Source organism: Dioscorea cayenensis, chromosome 21 (genome assembly GCF_009730915.1).
Source record: "Dioscorea cayenensis subsp. rotundata cultivar TDr96_F1 chromosome 21, TDr96_F1_v2_PseudoChromosome.rev07_lg8_w22 25.fasta, whole genome shotgun sequence".
NCBI classification, from domain to species: domain Eukaryota; kingdom Viridiplantae; phylum Streptophyta; class Magnoliopsida; order Dioscoreales; family Dioscoreaceae; genus Dioscorea; species Dioscorea cayenensis.
The window spans coordinates 3,686,289-3,714,204 of NC_052491.1; the positions used below are offsets into that span (position 1 = coordinate 3,686,289).

Genomic DNA, 27,916 nt, shown 5'->3' on the forward strand with positions numbered 1-27,916 from the left:
CATCATTTCACCAAAGGCCATCACTGAACTGCCAACTTTTTAAGCTAAAGTAGCATCGGGAGATGAACCAAGGGCTCTCTCGCGAACTCAACCCATAAATGATAAATAAAAAGCTCCCTCATTGACCCAGTTAGCAAAAGAACCAAAAGCACTAGTCCTAAAGCAAAACGAATAAGAAGATGAAGACGAACAAAATACTCCTATCCCAGCACAAAAAAAGGCAGAAGATAAACAAGAAGCTCCATCCCTTGCTTTTCTAATAGAAGATGAAACAAAAGTTCCCAGATCAGTTCCATCTACAAATGAAGCAGAAACTTTCTTCCCAATGCAGGTCCCAAATGAGCCAAAAGTACCTTCCCTAGTGATGCCAGTAGACAAACCAAAAGCTTCCTCCCCGGCTCAACCCACAAAAGAAGAAGTAAATGCTCTCTCTCTCTTGAGGTGCCACCCACTATCATTGAAGTACAAGGCGATGGTGTTGAACTGACAACTTCATCCATCAAGGAACCGGTAAGCACCAAGGCTATAGAATAGGTCTCTGTTGTACAACTGCTGGCACTTACCACCCCTAAACCAACCCACTTAACCAAACTTTAGGAAACTTGTAAAAAACTCACCATCATTGAAAGATAACAATCACAAGAAGTTAGGACAAAATTTATCCCGAAGAGGAAATGACCTACTAGCTTTATGAGGTTAGATAAGTGTGAGCAAGCGACAATTGCAATATACCTCAACTGCATGATGGATAAGTAAGAAGCAAGCTTAACAAGATATGTTTTCATTTAAGTTGTAGAGGTTTCATTTGAAACCATTGTTTTCACTTTTTTACTTGTGTTTCGATTTAACCATTATATTCACTGTCTGTTTTGTCTCTATTCATCACAGGGCCATTGTATGGAAAAATAAATGGGCCTACACCACTCGAGACCACCTATATAAGTTAGTTGAAGGAAAAATGGTCCCCGATGATTTCATGGATGTCTTTGTTGTCATTATCTCTGAGTCTTTTAAAAAAAACTATATCAATACAAGAAGCAAGCGAGAATTACTCGCCCATTAGCCCAGTTGATGTTGAAGATGGAACACAACATTGAAGTCTCTCTAATGATGATGGAAGATGCTGCATGTAGTTACCGTGAGGTCGAAATCCTCCTTCTCCCCATTATCTTTAATGGTCACTTCCATTTATTTGTCTTCAACAAAGAGAAGAAGGAGTTTCAACACTATTCATCATTATAAAGCCGCAAGTATGATGTCGACGCCAAACATGGTGAGAATCCTTACATGGTTTACGCATTTTCTTTTTTTCTTTTTAACCTTGTCATCAATTTGACTGAGCTGTCATTAGCAACATCGGGGTCTCTTCGATAGATGCCTGGCAATTGAGCTGAGGTATGTGGAAATAGAGGCCAACCCCCTTGTTCATGTTCAAGATTGCCTGCAATAGAAGCCTAATAGCGTCGACTACTACCCCTTTATGATGCATTTCATAGAACAAATCCTCCAAGAGGAGAAGCTCCATCTACCACAAATAGATGTTTCTCTTCTTCAGTTATGTTTGTTATATAGATACTAATGGACGGCATCCCCCGAAGTAGTAGCAGTTCGTAGGGTGAGGAGAAAGAGGCTTCGCTTGAGAAATCTTAGAATGTCATACTGGATTTAATTAATTCATCAAAATTGGACATGTTTTCGATTAGTGCCACTGTTGCACACTTAAACGTTATTGCTACCGCTTACTGGAACATGTTAACGGTTAAAACAAAATTCATCATGCTTAATTTTTTAGTTTTTATTTATTGCAGCATGTTGCATATAATTTGACTCATGGTTGCCTAATGTATGCATTTTTCATGTGTTGAGCAACTTTCAACCTGGCATGCATCATCTCCGTGGTAATAGGGTAAAAACACTTTAACATGTGTATAGAAAAAAACCTTGGTCAGTCAACTATTGGTGCATTGTAAGATATTCGGTCATGTCCAGCCTTGTGACATCTGCTGCATAGTAACTAACAAACGATGGATGACAGTGATTCTATTCTCTTTTCATCTCAGTTGATCTGAATGAATCCTTGTGATCAGTGCTTGCAAAAGTAGTTCTGCGGTTAACATCGGTTGGCTTGTTATGGTCCGGTATGGAGAAAATAGCTTCAGCATATGAAAGGACAATAAGCGTCGATGGTGAAGTAGTAGTCAACATATCGATGCACAATTGCTTATGTTTGCATTATTGACGAGCATGCATTCTTGCAAAGGATGCTATAAATTTTCCAATGTCGACAGGAGCACATTTTTGAGAGAAAACTAATCGAGTAGCTGTTTTGGTCAACTACCTCGAAATGATCTCCACTTTAGCGGCCGCCCAGCAAAGGGCATGATTCTTCAATAATTTCCTCAACCTTCTTGTGTATGTTAGGCCATAAGTGTATCTCCCATTAGTGACAATGTTCGCGGAGTATACACAACATGTTCATTAGCTTAAACCTTGGTAATGCCAGGGCAACAATCAATTAAGTGAAAACAATGTTGGATAAATGAAAAATTCTCCCCTAAGTATAAATAAACTATGTTAAGGGGAAATGTCGTCTGGTGAACAAAAATGTAATATATTGGAGATAAAAAGTCACTTTTGAATGATAAAGTAGACTGGTAAATGGAGAAAGTGTAGGTTAAAGATAAAATAAGTTTCTTAACATGGATATAATGAAGTAAGCCGAAACTTGTTGGAGAGTAAGTGTAAATATGCAGTACTAAGTTCAAATGCATATGTTAGTTAGTTAACCCAAGTATGTCCTACATATGCACAATATTGAAGCTTACGTTATGGAGTATACCATGTTCATCACCCGGAAATGGCAGGCCTCCTTAATCCATGTATTGAATGACTCAGCAATGTTTGAATACATCTCATCCCATCTTTTACCTTTGAACATATAGTTTGACCAATGAGTGACATTGAATTTTTGCAGTAATCTTCGATGTGCATCCACTGAAGTGGCTAACAAGTTATTAATTGCATTATTATACTATTTCTCTATGCACACGTATACAATCTTGATGAGTATGGACCATCAGTCCTTTTTCAATTTCTTCCAAAATATAATATTCCCTTTCATAAAATTCACTTCCAAGTGCCTAAAGCAATATGCATGTGGGGAAGAAGGAAAGACTTTCACGATGGCACTGATGAGGCCATTCGATTTGTCAGAGATGAATGTAATAATCTTCATATAATCATTATCCTCGTTTAATGCATCCCCGAGCTTTAATAGAACCCACGTCCAGTTGGAGTCCATTTTGTTGTCCACGATAACAAATGTGACATGGAGGAAGCCGTCGTTCCCATCTTTACTTGTGGCACCCAGTAAAGTGCCCCCGTATTTTCCGAGCAAGTGAGTACCATCAATGAACAACCAGGGCCTGCAACTACTTTTAAAGCCAATAATACATGCATAAAAGGAGAAAAACATGTGCCTAAACCGATTTTCATCCTTATCGACAATAGCAATACTACCAAGGTTCGTCTCCATGATCTTACTTGCATACCATATAAGTAGGTTATAGCTCTCCAGTTCACTGCCATGAAGAACACCATGAGTAACCTCTTTCCCCAACCAGTCTTGCTTATACGATAGATTAACACCGTGATCTTGTAACATATCACGTTGAATGTCAATAGTCCTGTACAATAGGTGGTCTTTCAGCTTCTGTATCACACATGCATTGACCCATTTTTTGGATGCTTTTGGGTGCAAAATCGTGCCAATATCGCCGCTGCATATGTGTGTTAGATACATCATCTTGATTCTAAACATCTCTTTATTGCCTTCTTTTGATGCATGAATACGCCATTGACAACCCTTGAAGGCACATTGGGCAGTCATCTCACCAACTTCCAGTGGAAAACTTTTAGAGCAATCTGACGAAGATCATATCGATAGGACCCCCACAACTTATTGTTGAGTTGGGAACGTGCATCGGCTATAGGATATGCTCTTTGAAAATGAATCACTATAAACAAAGGAAACCAACAACCATCATATTATAAGCAGAAACAAATATTATTAAACAGAAACCTAAAACAATAAGCCAGGTTATTAAATAGAAACGTACGATATTAAGAGAATAACCATAATCATATGTTAAAACATGTATTTGTAAATGGAAAAGACAATTTGTAATCAGAAAGGAAACGACTGATGTGGGAACTTAAGGTATCAATCAAAACCCATAATTTTATAGAGATGGTGAATCAAAGCTGATGCATAGAGCAAATACAAGATATTTATGATACAAATGAGGAACACTCGAGCACATGCACTGTTTCCTCGACTGTATCAATAATGAGATCAATGGTAGAGCTGTTGAACAGTGGTATGCATGGCACATGCATTGGAAGTCCACCTTGGTATCAATGGGACAAATTGTTCGGTGTGCATATGGTGTAACAAACTTCACCCTAACACTAAAGACTTCAAGTTCCCATCTCTTTAATATCTCGCCAAGTATTAACTCCCAAGAAGTCAACACTGTAAACTGCAAGACTCAATTCTCCTCCTTATATATGGCCACAGTGCCCAAGGTATCCAGACCCACAGTGACATGGTTTAAGAGTGCAGAAACATGAAAAAATTCTCAGCAAAGTATGAAAAATACTCACAAAAAAGTTTAACGTCTCTTCGAATCTCCCTTGACAAACTTGGATGGTTACATAGATGGTCATTCTTGGTGCACAGATGGTTAGATGGCTAGTAGCAAAGTGCAACAACAACAATGTGTGAGAGAAGAGACAAACTAAACGCAGATGGAAACAAAAGGGAATAAAAAGGATTTGTGGAAAAAGAAGAAAGGTAGAGTTGGATTTAAAGCAACACAAAGTATGAAAAATTATTTGAAAAGATGGGAAAAGTTAAGTGAAAAATGGGAAGAGGTGTTAATTTAATGGACATTTGTACACCATCTAAAATGTTTGACAATATAGGCAGGTTTTTTCCCACCACAACTAGGGGTATAATTGATCGAGTTCGAGCCGAGCAGTAGCGAGCTCGACTGAAAATTCGGTACACGATACTTGGCTCGAGCTCGATCGAGTATTTATTTTATAGCTCGAGCTCGACTCGGTACACAAATCAAGCTACTCAAGCTCACTTGATTAAGTTCGAAAAAGCTGAAAATAATCATGAACATTATGTTCGAGCTCGAGCTCGACTCGAGTTCGAAAGTTTTTCCCTTTGATTTTTATCAAATAAATCTAAAATTATATATATATACATACATGCTCGATTAGGCTCGCGAGCACTCGAGCCAAGTATCACAATACTCGAACTCGGCTCGCTCGACTACTCGAGCTACTCGAGCTCGAGCTCGGCTCGACTGTGACCGAGCCGAGTTTCGAGTTTTCACCAAGTCGAGCCCGAGTAGCTTGTGAGTAGAGGTGTATCATTTACACCCCTAATCACAACTAGGGGCAAAACTGTTATTTAATACAAAAGTAACTGACTGAGTGAGCTCTAGGGACTAAAAAATAAACGCATTGAAAAAGGAGAGACTATCTGGGATATTCTAATATTAGATGGACTATGTGAGAAGTTTTGAAACTTTTAGGGACCTATAATGAATTTTCCTATTTTAAACATACCAAACAACTCACTATAATGTATTTCTTGATATAATAAATGTGTTCTATTAAAAAAAATGTGAACTAGAATACTAAATGAGTGTACCATTAAATTTTTGTGAGTCTCCTGGTCCAAATGTGTTATTCAAATCTATTTTTTATTTCAAATTATGTTTTTAATTTTTTTTATATGTTAGAAATTGGATATGTAAGGAGTTTTTAAATATGTTTAGGATTTTGGTGTATGAAACTTATTATATTCGGAAGAGAGTATCAGGTTAACATATGTATGAATAATTTTGATAAATTTTTTTTTTTACTTCACCAAAGATTGTTTAATAAACTAAAATGCATCATGGTCTTCCACATATGTGTTATATGCAATTTTTTTTAATATTCACTCTCTAACAAAGCTTTTATGTATACATTGGAAACAAGGATGTCAATTTTTGACATAGCACGAAACAACAGGTTCTTAGGAGGGTTTGGGTTTGGGTTAAACAGGTTTATATCATAAACATATCACCTGTTTATGACATGATTAACGTGTTCAACACAAATGGATAAACATGTCACATGTCAACATGATAGTGTATATGACTAGCGAAAATAATTCAATTAATTTATTATTTTAATTTTAAATTATAATCGAAAAAAACCCTAAATTCCTAATTCATTTGGTTCTTTTTAGAGTTCAGACTTTCGTTTCATCCACAGCCGTAACCACTTCTCTTCCTCTTCTTCAAACCCACACTTCTCAACAACCATAGCCAAATCACCATTTCTCCAAGCTTCTCCACAACCACAGCCACGTTTCTCCAAGTTTTTCCAAGCTTCTCCAAAACCAAATCACCGTTTCTCCATAGCCACATCCCAATACTCTGACGTTACTCTGATACTGGCCATTACTCTAACGCTACTCCGATGCTACCCATTTCGTCTGACGCAATCCTTCACTCCACAGTAAGTCTTCCTTCACTCACAACCACTCCGACGCTATCCATTTCATGTCTTACTTGTCTTTCCTAGTCCTACTCTTTCCCCTTTTTCCTTTTTCTCTCGATCTTTCTCTCTCTCTCATGGTCTCTCCCTTACAACCATTCTTTGTCTCTCTTTTCTATCATTTTAGTTCGCACTCATGATTTCTCCTCTCCGTTTCTTTTTCAGGTTCGGACTATCACCGTTCTGTTCTCCCCAGGCTATTGAACTAGCAGATTTGGGCTATTGGATTAAGGTTGGTTTTGGTTTTGATGTTAAATTTTTGTGAAATTTGATTAGTCAATGTGAGATTTTTATTGGTCCAGCTATTTGGTAATAGTTCATTTGGTTTGTGATGATTTTGCGAATTTGATTAGTAAATGGCAAGTTTTTTATAGATAATGTGTTTTGTTCTGATTATGAATTTTTGAAGTTGAAATTTTTGGCAAAATACTGTGAAGAATGAGCTGGTTGTTGTAGTCTTGTAGATGAGGGCGCCATGTTATTTTTTGACAACTTGTTATTTTGATGTTGAAAGTTTTTAATAGCTTGGAAGCTTGTTATTTTTTTGGTTTTATATTTAATTGTTTGCTTTGGTTGCATGGAATTGGCATAATCGAATTATCCTGGTAAGACTAAGCATTCTTTCTTTTTTTTTAAACAATAATATGGTTTGTTGGGTAGTGTCAATCGATTAATCTGAAATGGTGGTAAATAGTGACATTATAGTTATGTTTTCTATGTAATGGTGTGTCGTTTGTAGTACATTGCTACTTTGAAGTGGGCTTAACTTTTAATATGCTTAAGTTGATTGAAGTTTAGGCTATAATTCTTCTTTTAATGAAGACTTGTTGATTTTTGTTAAAATGGATTGTTGATTTTACTTGTAAATTAGCTTCTTCTTTTTTCTTTTTCTTTTATGATAATATCTTATAATTCTTGTTTTTATATTCTTGATTGTTATTATTCTTGAATAGCTTATAATTTTTGTCTTTAAAATGTTTTAATTTTGTAGAAAGTATGTCTTCAAGTCCATATGTTGGTGAAATTGATGGTTCCCACATAAATGTTGATAAGGAGAATGATGATTTAATCGACTTGGAGGAAATGCCTCCTCTTGGGGAGACAACAACAACAAAAAAAAAGAGTGGCTCATAAAAGAAAATTTATTTCAGCGGTGTGGAACCATTTCAATATCCTACCAGAGCAACCCGATAAAAAATGAGGTGCGAATGCAAACACTGTGGAATAACTTATGTGGCTGAGTCAAAATATGGGATAGAAAACATGAAGCGACACATCTCCACTTTTGTTGGAAAAGATATCCGTGATGTATGATAGTTACTCATTAGCTTTGGATCTATGCCTTTGTCTGGTAATAAGTTTGATGTTGAAACCTTTAGAGATTTGTTGACTGGTGCAATTATTATGCATGATTTGCCCTTTCAATTTATGGTGTTTGAAGATATTAGAGCTGTTTTGACATATTTGAAGCTTGATTTGCATATTGTTACTAGAAATACTTGTAAGGATGATTGTCTTAAGATATTTGAAAGGAAAAACAGAATATTAAAAGTATGCTAGAGGTGTCACCTGGAAGGATTTGTTTGACTTTTGATTGTTGGTCATCTTGCACTTGAAGCAATAGTCCTAGGGTGAGAAATGTCCGAGTGCCCCACTTTCTATCGATTCCTCTCCTATCATTTTATTATGTCTCCTTCTTGTTCTTTTTATTTCTATTCGCATCGATATTATTCACACCACTTTCATTTTCACCATAGTTAAATAGCAATTCTTGTGTTTCTGATCACTATTCTCTGTAGATATGACTACCCACTCACCAGGGTACTTTATTATTTCGACAACCCGTGCACTTACGGTATGCACTCACAAGGAGTGTGTCAATGACCCATCGTATAAAATTTTATATATATTTTAAAAAAAAAGCAATATTTGTTGTTTTCTACAGTCACTATAAACTATTCACTATTATCTACAGTGATGGTTCATTGTTCTCTACAGTTGGCATCCCACTATGAATAGTGATTTCACAATACTGAGTTAAATAAAGGATGTTATGTACCCGCCTTTGTTCGTGCTGAGGGAACTTGCCTCCAAGCTTCCTTCATTGGGTGGATAGTGCTCTCGCTGCCTCTCGCCTTTCTTCTGTGCCTCATCCTCCCCTGTTTCCCTCAGCCTGCTCCTATTTTCTTTCAGCTTTCTCCAGAGAGTGATTGTCTCCCCTACTTGCTATTACTGTGGTATACTAGGCCACATCGAGTGTGATTGCTGGAAGAAGCAACGTGGACTTCCACGTGTCGCTCCTCCTAACGCTTCTTCACCAGCACCACCTCTTCTTCCCATGCCTCTCTCTCCCCAAACACACTCTGTACAAGCCTCTCATACTCCTTTATCTCCTGCAGATTAGTAGCTAGTGGCTATGTTCTGTTAGTTCCACCAATTCTATCTGGCAGACTTCTCCCCCTTTACTAGTGATGCACGTTCCGCTCATGTTTCTCCATCTGCTTCAGGTAGTTTTTGTCCTCTCTGGCTTCTTAACTCTGGTGTTTCTCTCCATATGACCCCTGATGCCACTTATCTTTACCATTCCCATTCACCATCTCACATCACCTGTGCTCGCATTGCTGATGGCACACTTCTTCCTGTTTCCTCTACTAATCATCTCTTCTTTAGTGCTTTCTCAGTTCTTTCAGTCTCTCATGTTCCTTGTTTATCCATGAATCTTATATTAATTAGCTAGCTCACGGATTATGACTGGAGCTGGCTATCGTCATAATGGAGTCTATGTGTTGGATTCCCTTAGTCTTCCATCTTCAGCTAGACCTATTCATCATTGTTATACTATCGTTCAGTCACATCGTAAGTGGCATCATCGTCTCGGCCATTTATGTCCTTCTTGTATGTCGTCCCTTATTCGGTATGGTATTTTAGGAGCTATCTCTCCTTCTTCTGATGTCATTTGTTTTGGCTATAAGCTCGGTAAATAGCTCCAACGTCCTTATCCTTTGATTGTGTCTTAGACTACTGCTACTTTTGCACTAATTCACTTTGATATTTAGGGGCCTGCTTCCTTTATTTCGGAAGGTGGTCATTGCTATTATATTCTTTTTATAGATGATTACACTCGCTTCACCTGGTTTTAACTTATGCCTTACCGTAGCCAATTATTGTCTATCTATCACTCTTTTTCCGCTATAATACACACCCAGTTTTCTGCCTCTATCAAGACCTTTCGATTTGACTCTAGCGGTGAGTACACCTCTTGCGTCTTTCATGCCTTTTTGTCTTTTGAGGGTACCTTGCTTCAGTTATTAAGTCTTGGGGCTCATCCTCAGAACAGGCTCATCCAGATTTTGTTTCTCAATCATGAAAAGATGCTGCACCTTGACCTCTCATTGTCGAGGATAGATCGGTTAAGCTCTCCTGGGCTTCACTTGCTCTCTAATGAATTGTTCAACCTGAAACACAACCACCTTCTTATGGCATTGGGAGAATGAAAAAACCTCCAACGGTAGCCCCAAGTGTGTATTCATTGGTCACATATGCACTGGATACAGCAGTTCTTGATGCTCGGAGCTTGTTACTGCAAAACAAAATGCAGTTTTGAGTTAGTGCCCTCAAATTCATAAGCATATTAAAGGTTTCTTCATAAGAGGAGAGAGATCTGCTAAGAGGCAGTTTGGTTCATGGTAATGACATATTACCACGTAACGAAATTACCATAGTAATATGAGTAGGAATGTTATATGATCGGGAATATTGTAGTAATTTAATGTAACCATGTTTGGTTGGAAACTTTTATTACCGAAAATAGTTCATTGTCGTATTTGGTTGTCATGGTAATCAATTTGGTAAAATATAAAAAGTTATAAGATTACCACGGTAATCCAAGATAGACACCAAATTTGGTGGTAATAGAATTACCAACTTTTTTGGTAATATTTATAAGTTGGTAATGTGATATTACCATCCAGATTACCACCGGTGCAATGCCAAATGTCATAATATTTTCAGATTATCACGTAACATGTGGTAAACCTTCTACATTACCGCAACCAAACGGCCCCAAGAGTCATTCTATTTTGCGCTTGAAACAGTAATAAAGTACTAACTAAGAAGAAATCCGAATCTAGCACAAAGAAAGCATTCACAACATAACCCAAATTCATTGAATTCATTGAACATGAGAATTCAATGATGACACTAATTACCATTTTATCAGTGTGCAAGCTCCCTTAACCACAAAGACTTTGTTAACGACATATTCTCAGTGTCCTGCCTTTAAAATGTTGCTAGGAAACTGACCCTAGATAAACAATTGAAAGATGGGCATACTTCCAATTATCATCAAACTAAGTTGACACTTCGAATAGGATGCCACCAGACCATGCTTATGTTGCTAAATTTATGACTATGTGATCCCAATCTCTCAAAATGGACCATAATTTAGTTATTGCCAGCTTTCAGGAAATATAACTAAATTGCACCAGGTAGCATGGAGATGAAGATTCAGAATTAAATAGGTAACCTAGTGCAAGGTCAGTGTCAAACAAAGGTATAAGTAGAATTTAAATGTGAGAAATGAGAATCATAAACTCCAAATGTGAGGATACATCTATTTTAGACTAGTTCACCTTTTCACTTGGGGAAACTGGAAAGAATAATAAAAATGGTTGCCATGATAGTTAGCACCCATTAAACGCTATCTAAGGATGCTATTTTCATATTTAGAGCATTCTTATTACAAATGACATGAGGTTAGGCCTTGATTTCAAACAACACTTCCAAGTGCCCAATTGATGATGTCAATGAATAAGTGCTTCCAAATCCTTACAATAGAAGCTAAGTAACACCTGTACAAGCACGCAAACAAGAAAATGCCAACAAATAAATAAACAGGATAAGCAAGAAAATTTGGATTACTAAACCTGCAAGTCATTAACCATGACAAATTTCGAGCTACATTTAAAAATCGTATTCATCAGGTCAGAAAGAGAAACTGAAGGCCATTGCTTAAACATGCGTTGCCATTAATAGCTATCATTTGGTAATTAGATGAAGTTAAAGACCTGACATTTCCTTCTCCAATTGTTTCTGGATAAATTCCTTGGAGTGTGCTGTAATTTTGTCAGTATTGTTGCACAATATCAGAATAGAAACTTTCCTCTTAATGACAGTTGATTTGGTCAAAATATCATACAGATTCTTTCGACAACAAAATTACAGAGAAGCAAAGAAATTTATCAACAAATATTAAAAAGAAATGCCGCTTATAAAAAAGTTATAAGAAAAGGCCAAAAGAAGAGTGATGGAGCCCATAGCCACCTCAAACTAAAAGTCAACTCCCAGGAAACAGCAGGTGCCATTTCTTAACACAAGTCAAGTAAAATTGGTCATAAAATTGTAGTCATTCAACCAATTATCTTTAAAAATCATTTCATGTCAACAAGAAAATAGGCAATCGTTATTGGTGGCTTACTCTGCAGTAGCCCGACATTTTGGCAGGAACTCTACTGCATCCACCACAAATATAATTCCAGCTACTTGAGCCAAGAAATCATCCAGAATTGGTCTTAGCCGGGAATGCCCAGGTACATCAACCAGATGGATAGGTTTAATCTTGTCCTTCTGCAGAGAGAATAAACAATAAATTTTAGCATAAAAACATGCTCCAATTACTTGACTTAGCAATAGCACACTCAGAATAAGATGTATAGTGGCCTCTTCAGATTAGTTTGTGACTACAATGTTTCCTAAGAGTTAAATTAATAAGCTACAATCTACTGCTTTACCTTTTCCAGCTCAGAATGCAGTACAAAAGTACCACGATTTGGCTCCATCGATGTCACAGTGCCATGATGAGGGGTGCCATCACGAAGCTAGCAAGAACAGTAAATATAGAATACAGGTAAGAGAAAGGGTACTCAAACCTTGTAAATATGAGGAAGGGAATAGTAAAGTATGAGAAAAAAATGATCCTTCACTATTCGATACATAAACAATGACATTTTACTATAAAAAGTTTTGCCAAATTATAAAGGAATGACTATTGTAAGATCTATTGCACTATGAACAGGATTATAAATGGTATAAAGTTAGATTAAATCTTTTGAATAAACGTCTGTTATGAACAAGAGGAATGACTATCACGTGATAGAATGTGTAACATCTTTTTCAATCTCAACAGTTAAACCATCAGATTAAATATACAAGTTTCGTGCTTACTGGATCTTGTCTTGTGAACAAATAGATTGTTGAAGAATAAGTCAAAAAAAATTCTTTTACCAAGCTTATTGGAGGTTCTTAAAACTATAAGCTAAGAGAATTCAAGTTGAGACATGACTGATAGTTTTATTAATATGTGATTCAACTACTTTAAGGCATTGGAGGTGTGTTAAATTGAGACAAGTCACGTAGTCACAGTGACCATTAAAATTTGTTAAGCAAAATTAGTTATCAGATTCTTATATTTTTTTTAAATTTAGTTAATCTGTCCCGGCCAGTCTTAATTCTTGGCTCAAAATCAATGGAGCATAACTCTTCATCAAAGCACCAAATCAGCTAAATGATCTTTCTTTTGGGTGCGTCTTTCAATGAATCTCAATTCATGAAAAGATTACATGCTCCATCTAACACAAATGAAGCATATGGATATTTGTTTGTATGACCTGAGAGTGAGAGAACATACTGCAGGTATAAAAAATTCTCAATAGTTGAGTTAAGATGTCACCCCCAAAAAAAAATCTAGACTTTGTAGGAAGTCCTTGAGAAGTATTTTAAATCCTAACTTCAACCAATTGATAAAACAAAAGTCTTCAAAGTTTTTATCTATTACTCTTCACATGTGTACAAAATAGTGCAGCATAAAAATTTATCCCTTGAAGATGCTTTTGTTGAGAAATATAAAGGTGTAAATTTTGGACAAGCCCCAAGTAGGATTCGAACCCTCAACCCTTATCCTTGAGTAGGAAGGGGAATTAAATAACTGTTAGATGTATTATTTTATTTTTAAATTGTATATGTATATATACATATATGTGTATGTATAGACGTATATGTATACTTGTCTATTTCTATATGTGGACCCAAAGGGTCACACATGAATGTTGTTTAAGGTATATGGACTTGTTGCACTCTCTCTCTCTTTCTTCCTCTAACATGGTATCAGACGCTTAGGTTTTTTCAGCCACCGCCATCGGCCGTCGTTGCCGGCTTTCTTTCTCTTTCTTTCTCTATTCTTCTCTCTTGCCGGCCCTCTCTATCACTCGCAGGCAACCTCCTATAATCTTCTGCCCCTGGTTCTTTACCAAAAAAAAAAACACTTCAAATCCGTCCGCTCGCCACCACTATCTGACCAGCCTGCCCATCATCCTTCCACCAGCCAGTTGCACCCCACCAGCTTCGGCTACACAGTCCTCGCCATCCACGCAATTGTGTCATCCTCCCATAGGTGCAGCTCCTCTTTACCGCCCATCAACGGTCTCGATTGCCATCTCACTGGAGTCGCCGTCCAGATTCACACTTTCTTTTTTTTCCACAGACCAGATCCAAAAAAAAAATAATTCAAATCCAGTGACCGTGCCACCTGCACTCCGTCTGCTCCCTTACTGGCCTGCCAGCCCCACGTAGGAGCATTACCGCTCACTACCGATAGCTTTTTTTTGATCTCACATGAGACATTTGAATTCTCTTTCCAAGCACAAATAGCCAACCTGTAGGAGTCCAAGAACTTTTCCAAAGAGAAAGAGACAAAATGTTGTAACTGATAAGTGCTTGTGTATTAATAATATAAAGTATTCTTTTCTTACATAAAACATTGCTTTTCTCAGGTTTTATCGCTTATGCATGTGTATTTGTGTTCTTTTGCCCATGTAGGGTTGTGAAGACAATTATGAAAGAAAGAAACCAAAAGTAGATCGTGGGTGCAATTTGTTGATGAAATCTTAGAGTGAACAAATGTGAAGACACAAGTTGTACTGAAAGACATGTGAATGTGTGGCAACCTCCGTTGTGCTCGAGTGAACATGCAAATTGGAGGGGCACAAAGGCAGTCACGCTCATGTGTTCCGACTTGTGCAACACTAGCAAGATCTTCGTCAAATGTGATTTTATTGAAGACGCAACGTGATCTACTGCATGGATGTGTGCCCATTCATGTGGCCTCGATGAAAAGTGTGGATTCGGGAGCATTTTGGTGAAGTACTATAGCAACTTACTGTAGCAAATCACTGTAGTAGTACTGTTCACAGCGCGCTGAAAATTCAATTCCTAGAGATTCACACAGGCGTGTGAAAATTCCACACGCCCGTGTGTATGCCTGATTCCAGCCCTATTTAAGCCGTGACTTGAAATGTTTTGAAGAATCTTTTTCCCATCTTTTCCCCAACTTTGGAGGCGCTCGCGGCTAGGGTTTAGAGAGGCTTCGGCAAGGTTTTTGGATTAATTCTATGGCTTTCAACACCGTGTTCCTTCATAAGATTGTTATTGGGGGAGCTTTCATCGGAATCTATTCGGCGAGGTGTGCCCAAGGCTTGACGAGGGAACCTTTGGAGAAGACGAGGCTACTCCACAAAACCATCGATATGGACTACAAAGGGGTTTTACTTATAGATTGCATGTTTTTACTTTCGATTTCATTATTGATTGTATCTTGCTCCATGGAGAGCTAAACCCTTAGTGGGTGCTTGGACTTGTAAACCCTAGGATGATTTTGTTTCATTGACCTTTCATTATATTTTCTTTAATTGATGTTCTAATTGAGTTCCAATCTTGAATGCTTGTTGAAGTGATTTTCCTTTAGAGTGACCTAAGATTGAGAATCCATCTTGGTAATCCTTGTGGATGAGTGACACAACATGAGGGTTAGACAAAGCTAGATTGGAGAGGGTTGAGAGAGTTAGTCGAGAGGTAGAGGAACATCCCTTTTCTCTTTCGGTGTGATTTATCCTACCTCCGTGTTCTAAGAGTTCTTTGCGGTCACAATAGGGTGAAGTGCTAATTAACGAACTCCGCTGGGTCTTTGTTGCGCAAGCAGCAGTGAAGCGTTGAAGTTATCCTTAGTGCTGGGGCTTAATTGTAACTAGGGGTCTTTCGCCTGGACCAAAGGGTTAAATCTAGATTAGGGAATAGGATTTATCATTTGGAGTCCCTAGAGCTTTTTCCAACCCCACACATTGTGAGGCATTGAGAGCATTCCTTTCCGTCGGGACATAGTATAGAGTTAGTCACGATTGACCTTAGGTTTGGGACTGTGTGTTTAAGGATTTCCATGACTCATTAAATATCAGTTAGGAGATATAGTGATCGGTCTTGCACTTGAAGCAATAGTCCTAGGGTGAGAAATGTCCGAGCGCCCCACTTTCTATCGATTTCTCTCCTATCATTTTATTACGTCTCCTTCTTGTTATTTTTATTTCTATTCCCATCGATATTATTCACACCACTTTGAATCATTTTCACCATAGTTAAATAGCAATTCTTGTGTTTCTGATCACTATTCTCTGTAGATATGACTACCCACTCACCAGGGTACTTTATTATTTCGACAACCCGTGCACTTGCGGTATGCACTCACAAGGGGTGTGTCAATGACCCATCGTATAAAATTTTATATATATTTAAAAAAAAGCAATATTTGCTGTTTTCTACAGCCACTGTACACTATTCACTATTATCTACAGTGATGGTTCATTGTTTTCTACAGTTGGCATCCCACTATGAATAGTGATTCCACAATACTGAGTTAAATAAAGGATGTTATGTACCCGCTTTTGTTCATGCTGAGGGAACTTGCCTCCAAGCTTCCTTTATAGGGTGGATAGTGCTCTCGCTGTCTCTCGCCTTTCTTCTGTGCCTCATCCTCCCCTGTTTCCCTCAGCCTGCTCCTATTTTCTTTCGGCTTTCTCCAGAGAGTGATTGTCTCCCCTACTTACTATTATTGTGGTATACTAGGCCACATCGAGTGTGATTGCTAGAAGATGCAATGTGGACTTCCATGTGTCACTCCTCCTAACGCTTCTTCACCAGCACCACCTCTTCTTCCCACGCCTCTCTCTCCCCAAACACACTCTGTACAAGCCTCTCCTACTCCTTTATCTCTTGCAGATTAGTAGCTAGTGGCTATGTTTCGTTAGTTCCACCAGTTCTATCTGGCGGACTTCTCCCCCTTTACTAGAGATGCATGTTCCGCTCATGTTGCTCCATCTGCTTCAGGTAGTTTTTGTCCTCTCTGGCTTCTTAACTCTGGTGTTTCTCTCCATATGACCCCTGATGCCACTTATCTTTACCATTCCCATTCACCATCTCACATCATCTGTGCTCGCATTGCTGATGGCACACTTCTTCCTGTTTCCTTTACTAATCATCTCTTCTTTAGTGCTTTCTCAGTTCTTTCAGTCTCTCATGTTCCTTGTTTATCCATGAATCTTATATTAATTAGCTAGCTCACGGATTATGACTGTTAGGTTATTTTTTACCATACCTTGTGTCGTGTGTGGGATCACTGTGGGACAGTGATTGGAGCTGGCTATCGTCATAAAGGAGTCTATATGTTGGATTCTCTTCGTCTTCCATCTTCAGCTAGACCTATTCATCATTGTTATACTACTGTTTAGTCTCATCGTAAGTGGCATCATCGTCTCGGCCATTTATGTCCTTCTTGTATGTCGTCCGTTATTCGGTATGGTATTTTAGGAGCTATCTCTCCTTCTTCTGATGTCATCTTTTTTGGCTATAAGCTCGGTAAATAGCTCCAACGTCCTTATCCTTTGATTGTGTCTTAGACTAATGCTACTTTTACACTTATTCACTTTGATATTTAGGGGCCTGCTTCCTTTATTTCGGAAGGTGGTCATTGCTATTATATTCTTTTTATAGATTATTACACTCGCTTCACCTGGTTTTAACTTATGCCTTACCTTAGCCAATTATTGTCTATCCATCACTCTTTTTCCGCTATAATACACACCCAGTTTTCTGCCTCTATCAAGACCTTTCGATTTGACTCTAGCGGTGAGTATACCTCTTGCGTATTTCATGCCTTTTTGTCTTTTGAGGGTACCTTGCTTCAGTTATTAAGTCTTGGGGCTCATCCTCAGAACAGGGTCGTTAAACGTAAGCATCGTCACATCTTAGAGATGACCCGTACTCTTATTCTAGGTGCTTTTCTTTTCCCTTATTCTTGGGCAGAAGCTGTTAGCACTACCATTTATCTCATTAACCTACGACCCTCTTCTCACCTTAATTGTCATAGTCCAGGTGAGAGTCTCCATAGAACACCTCCCTGCCATGATCATCTTCATGTTTTTGATTATCTTTGCTTTGTTTTGCTTTCACCTAGGAAGAGAACAAAGCTAACAACCTAGTCTGGTTCTTGTGTCTTTTTGGGATATAGCCTTGAGCATAAAGGTTATCATTGTAATGATCCTGTCACTCGTTGTATTCGCATCTCTCGTGATGTCACGTTTGATGAGTCCACTCCTTTTTATACCTCTCCGTCTTCCATTGAGTCCCCATCTCTCTCGATTCTTCTGTCTTTCCTTTTCCCTACCCCTTTGGCTGAGAATGCTCCCCTTATGTCTTCCTCTACTCCATTATTCGATCCTCCTTCAGAGCTTCTTTCTCAGTCCTCTCTTGACCCTTCTCCATCTTTTATATGTTGAGTCTCCTATAGTGTCTTCCTCTCCTTCCTCACTTTTTCTTGCTTACTCACCTATTCATTTCACATACCACTGTTGGGATCCTGCAGGGCCTCTATCTCGATCGGTCATCTCTGACTCCTCTCCTACTACTGATCTGGCTCCTAAGGAACTCTCTCACACTTATTCTTTACGCAATCGCTCCACTTTACATCCCCCAGTCCGTTACGCTTCTGCTAGCACCAGCGTTTCAGATATCTTTGAGCCAGGTACCTACAGGGAAGCAGTTCGGTCACTTGAGTAGCGAGCTTCCATTGCAGAGGAGCTTAATGCCTTGACTAGGACTCACACGTGGGATCTCATTCCCCTTACTTCTCATGTTGTTCCCATCACCTATCACTGGATCTATTGAGTGAAAACCCGCTTTGACAGGTCTCTCGAGCGCTATAAAGTGCACCTGGTTGCTCGTAGCTTTCAATAGGAGTATGGTCGCGACTATGAGGAGATATTTGCCCCAGTAGCCCACATGCACATTGTGCGCACTTTGGTTGCTGTTGTGGCTGTTCGTGGTTGGGTTCTTCATCAACTTGATGTGAAGAACGCGTTTTTTACGGGGATTTGAAGGAGGAGGTTTACATGACTCCTCCCCCTGGCCTTTGGGTGTCTCTGGGTTTGTTTGTCATCTTCGCCATGCTCTCAATGAACTCAAACAAACTCCATGGGCCTGGTTTGAGCGGTTTAGCACAATGGTTGAGGCTGCTGGTTTCACTCCGAGCATACATGATCCAGTAGTCTTTTATTCACTCTTCTCCTCGCAATCAGACTATTCTTCTTCTATATGTAGATGATATGATCCTTACTGGCGATGACTCTGCTCACATTACCTTTGTGAAGCAGAAGTTGTGAGAGACTTTTCTGATGACTAATCTAGGTCCACTTCGTTGCTTCCTAGGTATCGAGATCACTTTTCATCTTGATGGTTACCGTCTCTCTTAGCAGCGTTATACTCACAACCTACTTGCTCAATTTGGTTTGGTTGATACCCATACTGCCGCTACACCGATGGAGTTACATTTACCGCTTCGTGCTTTTGATGGGATTCCATTATCTGATCCTTCTCACTATCGACAATTGGTTGGCAGTTTGGTCTACTTGGTCATCACTCGTCTTGACATATCCCATGCAGTTCACATTCTCAGTCAGTTCGTTGTGGCACCCACTTCTGTTCTTTATGCTCATCTTATTCGGGTATTGTGATATCTTTGTGGCACTATATCTCATAGTTTATTCTACCCACGCATGTCCACTCTTGAGTTGCAGGCTTATTCTGATGCGACCTGGGCCAGTTGTCCTGATGATCAGGTTTGTGTCACTGGTTGCTGTATCTTTCTTGGATCTTCTCTTATTGTTTGGAAGACCAAGAAACAGCCTACCGTTGCCAAGTCTAGTGCTGAGTCTGAGTTTCCTGTGCTGGCTTCTACTGTTCAGGAGGTGCTCTAGTTATGTTCGATTCTACAGGACTTTGGTGTACCAATCACATCTCCCATTCATATTCACTGTGACAGTATTGGGGCCCTTCAGATTGCTGTAGATCCGGTCAAGCATGAGCTGACCAAACACATTGGTGTGGATACACACTTCACCTGATGCCATGTTCGTGCCCAGATTGTGTCACTTCACTATCTTCCTACAGAAGTCCAGATGGCTGATTTCTTCACCAAGGCGCAGACACGTGATCAACATGTATTTATGTTATCAAAACTCAAAACGCATGATCCGCCTTAAGTTTTAGGAGGGGGGTGTTAGATGTATTGTTGTATTATTAAATTATATATGTATGTATGAATGTATATGTATACTTGTCTATTTCTATATGTAGACCCAAAGGGTTACACATGAATGTTGTTCAAGGTATATGAACTTGTTCCTCTCTGTCTCTCTCTCTTGCTCTAACCATAACAACTATGCTATTGTACCGGTGGTGGCATAAACTAATTTGGAATTTATTAAGTTGACCACAAGAACATGTATCCTTTTCTAGCTTGTAAGTAACACGTTAAATACATAATAGCTTTCTCAAGTTACATGAATTGACCTATCCATATGGCATAGCCATCATACTCACAAACAGACACAGAAGAACACAAAGAAAAAACACTCATCTTGAAGTTATAGTTGTTCAAGTTTACAAATTTGAAAAAAAAAAAATCACTGAATTAAAGTTTTAGAGGGTGCCGAAACAACAGGTTCCAGAGATTAATTATTTTCATTCATTGCAAGAAATATAATGGAAAAGCACCCAAAAGGCAGATCAGTAGATAACGAAAACAGCTAAATAGGATTAATAGATATAACCTTTTATTTTTAGTTTATGGTGAAAAAATTGAGAAAGAGTCTTGTAAATTATGACAACTAGCAAAATCAAGGCTCACTAATAAAAAAAATGCTTGATAAATGAACAGTATTTTCATAACTAAATGCAATATAAGAATATTTCATATAATTCATCAACTCTAACTCCAAGCCTAAGCATTTCTGATTATATTTTTCATTCTATTGCTAATTTAAAAATTCATCGTCCATCTGCATAAAATCCTTATTTAAGCCAACAACAAAAGCAGCAGAAAGTAGTCATTATCTCTCTTATGCCTTGTTTAGTGGGACCAAAAGTAATGTAATATGATAAATTGAAGGAACACTAGCATCTTGCAGAAGCAATAAACACAAAAAACATAAGCAGTCACCTTCCAAAGGGCGACTCCACTGAGACTCTACCTTATTATTTACTATTAATGGTTAATACCCATGGGTGTGCTACTAATTGGTAAATATGATCTATTTATAGTTTTGACTTTTGATAGCAGAAAATGTGATAAATCATCGATTAGGAGTACCACCAGAAGAAAAAAAAAACCATTAAAAAGCAAATAAAAGATGCAAAACACATAACCAGGTACCTCATAGAAAAGAATTATTTTGCCCCCACCACTTAACCCTGTAAGCTCAATAGTAATACGTTGCCCACGATTTAAGATACAATCTGTAATGAACAAACACAAAATTTTAGTCAAAATTTTTTTTTCTAGGGGCAAATGAAAAAAAAAAATTTCTAAAGGCCAAGCAATAGATTTTTACAAAAATTTTTCTAAAAAATAAATTTTTTATACTACATATACTAATTTGTAAAAAGCCATGTGACTAAATAGTATATTTTATAAATATTTTCCTAAAAAATATATATTTTTACTATATATGCTAATTTGTAAAAGCTAATTTCCAAAAGGCTAGAGGCCAAATAATTGATTTTTATAAATATTTTCTAAAAAAAAATATCTTTTACTATTTATATTAATTTGTAAAAAGATATGGGCCAAATAATAGATTTTTACAATTTTTTCTTACAAAAATAATTTTTATACTATATATGCTAATTTATAAATAATAAGAGGCCAAACAATAGATTTTTACCCATATTTATATTATATGTACTAAATTTTAAAAATCTATGGGGGGCCCTTTAGCCCACCCCTGGCTCTTTCCCTAACTCTAAGAAATAATTGGTACAAGTTGTATAAAAATTCACAATAACACACCAAGAAAGTATTTTCAAAAAGATTGGATAAACAAGTTTAACTAAGTTACTACACAAACTTGAAGAAATCAGAGTCAATGGACAAAAAAAATTAGAACGCAAACTAATAAAAAAAATATAATTAACTAAGACTTAATTACAAAGATAGCATGCTTATTCAATAAAATTATTTCTATCATCTCACGATATAGATACATCAATAAGTTCTACAACTCATTAATCAATCGAGTAATTAAAAGTCACCTTTAGTAGTTACAAAACCCATATAATGATAACAGTAAAGATGAATGAGATCATATGGACAACTTTTACAAGAGCTTTGTTACTTTGAACCAATATAAACATAACTCAATGCGAAGGAATCAAGATACTGAAAATGACAAAATTGATCACTGACGGACGATAAAAATAAGGTATGATCAAATATATGAAGGGTTTGCACGATATTGTAATCATCGTTGATCAGGAAAAAGAATATATGGCTCTTCAAGAATGTGCCATTTTGGGGATTCCGACAATTTGTTTAATCGATACAAATTGTAACCCAGATCTTGCAGATATTTCGATTCCAGCCAACGATGATGCTATAGCTTCAATCCGATTGATTCTTAACAAATTAGTATTTGCAATTTGCGAGGGTCGTTATAGCTATATAGGAAATCGTTGATTATTATTAAAAATAAAAAATAATCAAATTGCTTAATTATTTGATTTGGGAATTCCATAGATTTATTGGATCGGTTACTATTCCTAAACTTTTTAAAAGAGATAAATAAAAAAAAGTACTTGGGATGTTAGTATAACAACAACAATAGTAGCATGAAGCTGCTTCTTTTGGTTGTTCATGAATCCACTGCTCAAACTGGTGCACCCATTCCTCAAAATGCTGTGTCCACTGTTATACAATTTATTTTATAGCCAGTTTAATGTTCCATGTCAAATTATTTTTTTACAATTATAATATTTGATATAAAACAGTCACAATAAATTTAATATATTCATTTTTTTTTGGAAGTCATTGCATCTTAGAAAAAACATTTGCTTAGATCACAAATAAGAGTAATGATCTAGAATATTAATCCAGGATGTTCAAAAATGACAATTAGCTACAACATGCGTGATGAGTTAATGGGCTCAATTAAATATCCCAACTTATCCTTGAAAATATGGCTGCCAGCCACACTATTACCACACAATACCTTGTACACTAGATTCAAGCAGAAAAATTAATAGGGGTCAATGAAAATGTCATCTTCTTCTTGGATCCTCAACAACCAATTACATACAACATGCCAAGCAAGATATTTAATTTAGTCAACATTAAGAATTTCATCAATTCCTCCCAAAAATTATTAAATATCATAAGCTAGCAGTAAATATTAGCTCTCAAAGAATTACAGTGAGAAAAGTTTGTCTAAAAATCTCAGAATTCCACCATAATGTCCATTGGATATCAATTTCAAAATAATGTGAACAACCTTTGCGCTAGAAAGAATAATTGGCCACCTATTTCAATTAGCAAAATAGACTTTGCAATGATGGTTAAAAATAGAGGGAAATAGGAAATTCTGGTGTTCCTATCCTAAACGTGAAATTGGAGGGAGTCAAGTCCTTATTTCACCAATTACCCAAAAAAATAATTAGTGCTATTAGAATATAGTTATGGATGTTAAATATCCATATATCCAAGAGCATTGCACGCATTAATTTGGTGAAAATTGAATATGTGGGCACATGAATTACATTTCTTTTAGAGGAATAAAGAACATTGTATTTAAAAAACAATATTTTGGATAAATAGGCAACATTGTAGTAGGACACATTGTTTTAGAGAAGTTGAGAACATTGTAGCAAAACACAATGTTTTTAAAGAAATCATGAACATTCTAATAGAACACATTGAATTTAGAAACATTCTACCAAACAACATTATTTTTAGAGAAAAAGATAACAATGTACTGAAAATTGTGGGTTTTATAGGAATTGATCCATATATAGGGGATTTACATCATATTAAAATTTAAATTAAAGCAAAATAAAATTTCCAAGATCATTACATTAGAAAAAAAAACTAAGGATTAAAAATATAAGAGAAAATAATGAAGAATTATCACTTAAAAAAATAAAGAGAAACAATTGATGGGGTTTGAAAAGATAAGGAAAAAAAATAAAGAAGATTAAAACAGAAAATTGAGATTGAAAATAAAAGAAAAGCATAGGATTTAAAACCAACATTATCCAAATCCATCTAATAGGGTGTCAAACCTACTTATTTAAAAAGAAACAACTAACGGAAGAAAAGTAAGATATAACAAAAACACAAAGAGGAGCACAATTATATTGTTTTGAGATTAGCAAATTACAAGAAAAGTTTCAAACTTATTAATTTTAATTTAAATTATACAGTTAAATGTATTGTGTTGTAGTCTCAAAGAAACTGCACAGTGATATTGCTATTCTTGTGGACCCCGCCAACCTGGTCCCTACACCTTTCATTTGTCTCCTTAAAAAACTTAGTTAAGTGCTAACCTTGTTTACCTTACCCTTAATCCTTTCTTCTTCTTCTTGTCACCATGCTGGGAGTCTTTCTAGAGAGAAGAATTCCCGGAGGAATTCCCGGAAGCCATCTTGTCATGGCCCCCTTCTTGGCCGAATGTTTTTCACCCCCCATGGTCATCTCCTTTCTTCATTCCTCCATCTCTCTTCTTTCTCTCCACTCTCCCACTTGTTTACTCCTTGGAAGTTGAAGAAGAAGGCCATCCATCACCGGAGTTCGAGTCTCCACCGGTGGTCTTGGCATCCGAAGGTGAGGAGAAGAAGAGCAAGTAGCCGCCCGGCGTCCTCCAAAGGCAAGGTAGGCTCTCTCCTCCTCTTGTTGATGGTGGTTGTCTTGTTGCTTATGTTTGCATGGGTTGTTGTTTAAAAATTTTTTTGGTGCTTATCCTTGCATGAAAAAAACCTCTCCTTATGCATGTTGAAACCCACCCTTGTGCCTCTTGAGTATCTTTTAGTTCTTGGTCTCCATGTTACATAAAGTTTTATTCATGGAACCATCTATATGTTTATACCATTTTGCTTGAAACCCAAGATAAAAACCCAAGTTTTTGCATGCCTAATGAATGTTTAGTTTTGTAGTTTTGGCATGTGTGTTGGACCTTATATATTTTTGCACCCTTGTGATTATATATATATACATGCATGCATGCATGCATTGATCTACTACTTGTGCTAGGAGATTTATTTCCATCCTTGTTTCTCTCACCTATTGTCCTTGTTCCTCTTAATCATTCTATGTTCCCTTCCCACATCATTGTTATTACCACTAGTATTAGTTTTTATGTTAGATCTACTTGTAGATACTTTCATATTGTTGTTGTTTTTAATGGGGTATTTTTTTAGACTAGCTTAGCATGAACTTTGGTGCTTGAACTCTTCCAAATATTCATGTATATTTGGTTGGTTTTTCCCTTGGATTTTTAGGACCACCTTGAGCATCATCTTGGATCTCTTTTTTTGAATTTAGGATCACCAAGTAAGTAATCTCTTAAACTCTTGTATTTAAATTTTTGTTGTTTTTGATTTATTTTTCATGCGAAATTTCTGAAATTTTTGTTTGCATTTATTCTTTAAAAATTATTGTGGGAATGCCATCTATTTATGTCTTGTGTTTTTAGAGGAAGAGAAGTTTCTATACTTAGTTGGAACCATAGTGTTATTATTTGCCAAAACTTATATATGTTATTTCCTTGTTACTTCCAAACATTTAGCAAAGTAATTATCCTTTTGAAATCTTGTTTATTCCCAATAACAAAAACTTAAGATTTATTAAGTGCTTGAATCCTTGGTCCACCTAACATCAACTTGAATTACCTATATATTATTTGGTTATACATTTATCCCTTAAATATCCACTTGCCTTTATGTCCTAGCCTATCTCCTTCCTAAAATTTTTAACATCCTTGTTTTGACAATATTTCCTTTGAAATTATCTTTCTAGCTATTTTGGTTTTAGGTGGCCATTTTTCTTCAATTGATGAGATACATTAGACCTTGTATTTTTACAAATTTTAGTATATTATTGTATTAATGCATTTCTTCCGTGAGATTGGTCAAATAATTATTTATTGGTTTCACTATTATTTATATTTGTGTTATTTTATTTTATTTTTAAAAATCCTTTATTTTCTTGAATTTTGGGAAAATATTTGTGAAATGTTGTTATTTCTCCAAAGTGAGAACCAGGCTTAGGTTTGGAAAAAGTGAGTATTTCCTTTTACATTATTTATTTATCTGTTTAATTAATTATTTATTTTTACTTTTATTAGATGAATTTTTTTGGAAAAATACTTCGGATATTCCGTATTCTTGGCTTGGAATTGTATCCGAATTTTTTTGGTCTCCAAATGAACAATATGCAACCCCATCGCTGGGGGTTAAACCCCGACCTTGTCGACAAGTAATTTTGGAAAAATGAGACTCGAGTTTCCGCACCGTGTCCGTTCGGTGAAATAATCAACGGCCACCTGTTATTCAGTCTCGGGTCACCGAGGGTAAATACATGATTTCAGTTATTTCGGCTCGGGTCTCGCACCGAGGGTAAACAAATGACCTTTTGGCACTTTCGAGTGAATTTGGAGTCATACTTTGGATATTGTATTTATTGTTTTACCTTTGATTTTTGTTTACACTATTTTTGTGCTATTGCATTATTTTTTTGTGTGTGAAATTTTTCGAGACTCGAACTTTTGCTTCCAGTTTGTTTTTGGATTACTTATCGGGCTAGTGAGCTCATGGATTTACTTTTAAATCCTTTTTCGGATCGAGAGCGATGAGACCCTGTGGATCTTAGAAGACTTCCAGAGATGCCTTCTTTGGAATTATGTTCGTGGCTTATGTTTTTTTGCATTTGTTGTATTATTGTGTAAGGACCTCCTTGTAGGTCGATCTTGTATTTCTTTCGTCTTGTATTTGGGTTTGGTTGTAAACCTTCAGTTGTACTCTTATTTAGTATTTTGTCAGTTATTTTCTACTCCTAGTTTGTGTTTAGGTTTTGAGGCCTTGCAGGTTCACTGGGCCCCGCCTTGTGGGTCTGCGGCCGTTTGTCAGCGCACCAGGTTCGGGGCGTGACAAATTCAGTGGTATCAGAGAATATTTAGATAAACCTCTTGTCTAACGATCCTAGTAGTCTAGATAGAGTCTTTAGTGTGAAATTCTTAGGATGATTGATGATTTTGGTAGAGGATATGTTCAGTATAATATTGCTTGTATTCTTGTGCATTGATTCTTATGTTTTGTTAGGAAGAAGATGACTTCAGGACTTAAGCAAGACAGCGAACAGCCAGCCTTGGGATACAACAAGGAAGCAGTCGAACAACTTATCAGGACAGGGAAGAAAGGAGAGAAAAAGCGATTGAAGAAGCTGGAAGGCTATGAACCGTCCAGTGGAGCAGTAGTTCATCCTCTCATGCCATCATCTTCTATGGTGATAAGCATGAACACCCGTGATTTCAGCTCACTGATAGCAAAGACCATGAGAGAGCTGTATGAAGAAGAGACTGATATTCGCATGATGCAGTGGGACATTGGAAGGTGGATGCGTAAGGACGGACTTTCTGAAGAAACAGCTACCGCTTATGACTATTCCTTGACTATTCTCCGCCGTCTTGGTCCTGTAGATCCCCTCCGTGATAATACTGATCTAGCTGTACTATCACCAAGAACAGTGCAAGGCCGTGAGTATTTCATACATAGGGAAGAGCGGAAAAAAAGAAGGCCGGCGAAACTGGCTAGAAGGATTTTGGTGGAGGATCCAGTTACTTCTCCTGCTCACTCCACCATGCTTCATGATGAGAGTTCGGCCCAGGAGAGTTGTGGAAGCTGCTAGTGCTTTTTTTTTCTTTCCCTTTCTTAGTCTTATCTTTGGTGTTTAATTGTTAAACCTCCCTCCTTGTATGCTTTATTGTCATTCTCTAAGACTAGTAGTACATAAGTGTTGCTTGATCATCTGCTTTTCCACGATCATGTTCTTTTTTGGTGTTATTCTTATTATCTTCCCAGGGATACCTGT

At 37.1% G+C, this 27,916-nt stretch overlaps 2 protein-coding genes across 2 annotated transcripts; both read right to left on the minus strand.

The window, feature by feature from the left end:
• Window positions 1-3,076: 3,076 nt before the first annotated feature.
• LOC120252524 lies at window positions 3,077-3,889 on the minus strand. The gene has a single exon (XM_039260696.1). It carries the CDS (start codon window positions 3,887-3,889, stop codon window positions 3,077-3,079), a length of 813 nt encoding a protein of 270 aa, XP_039116630.1.
• A 6,145-nt stretch (window positions 3,890-10,034) lies between these two features.
• On the minus strand, window positions 10,035-21,313 carry LOC120252525 (signal recognition particle receptor subunit beta-like; the record flags this gene model as incomplete). Its single annotated transcript, XM_039260698.1, is given in 6 exon segments — window positions 10,035-10,142; window positions 10,144-10,204; window positions 11,696-11,825; window positions 12,099-12,249; window positions 12,414-12,500; window positions 21,215-21,313. Coding segments are annotated over 6 exon segments (636 nt in total), but the record flags the coding sequence as incomplete, so codon positions are not given.
• Between the last annotated feature and the right edge of the window lie 6,603 nt (window positions 21,314-27,916).

Bases quoted from the DNA above. Each gene is read 5' to 3' on its own strand.
- LOC120252524 (XM_039260696.1), bottom strand. From the start codon at position 3,889: ATGACTGCCCAATGTGCCTTCAAGGGTTGTCAATGGCGTATTCATGCA.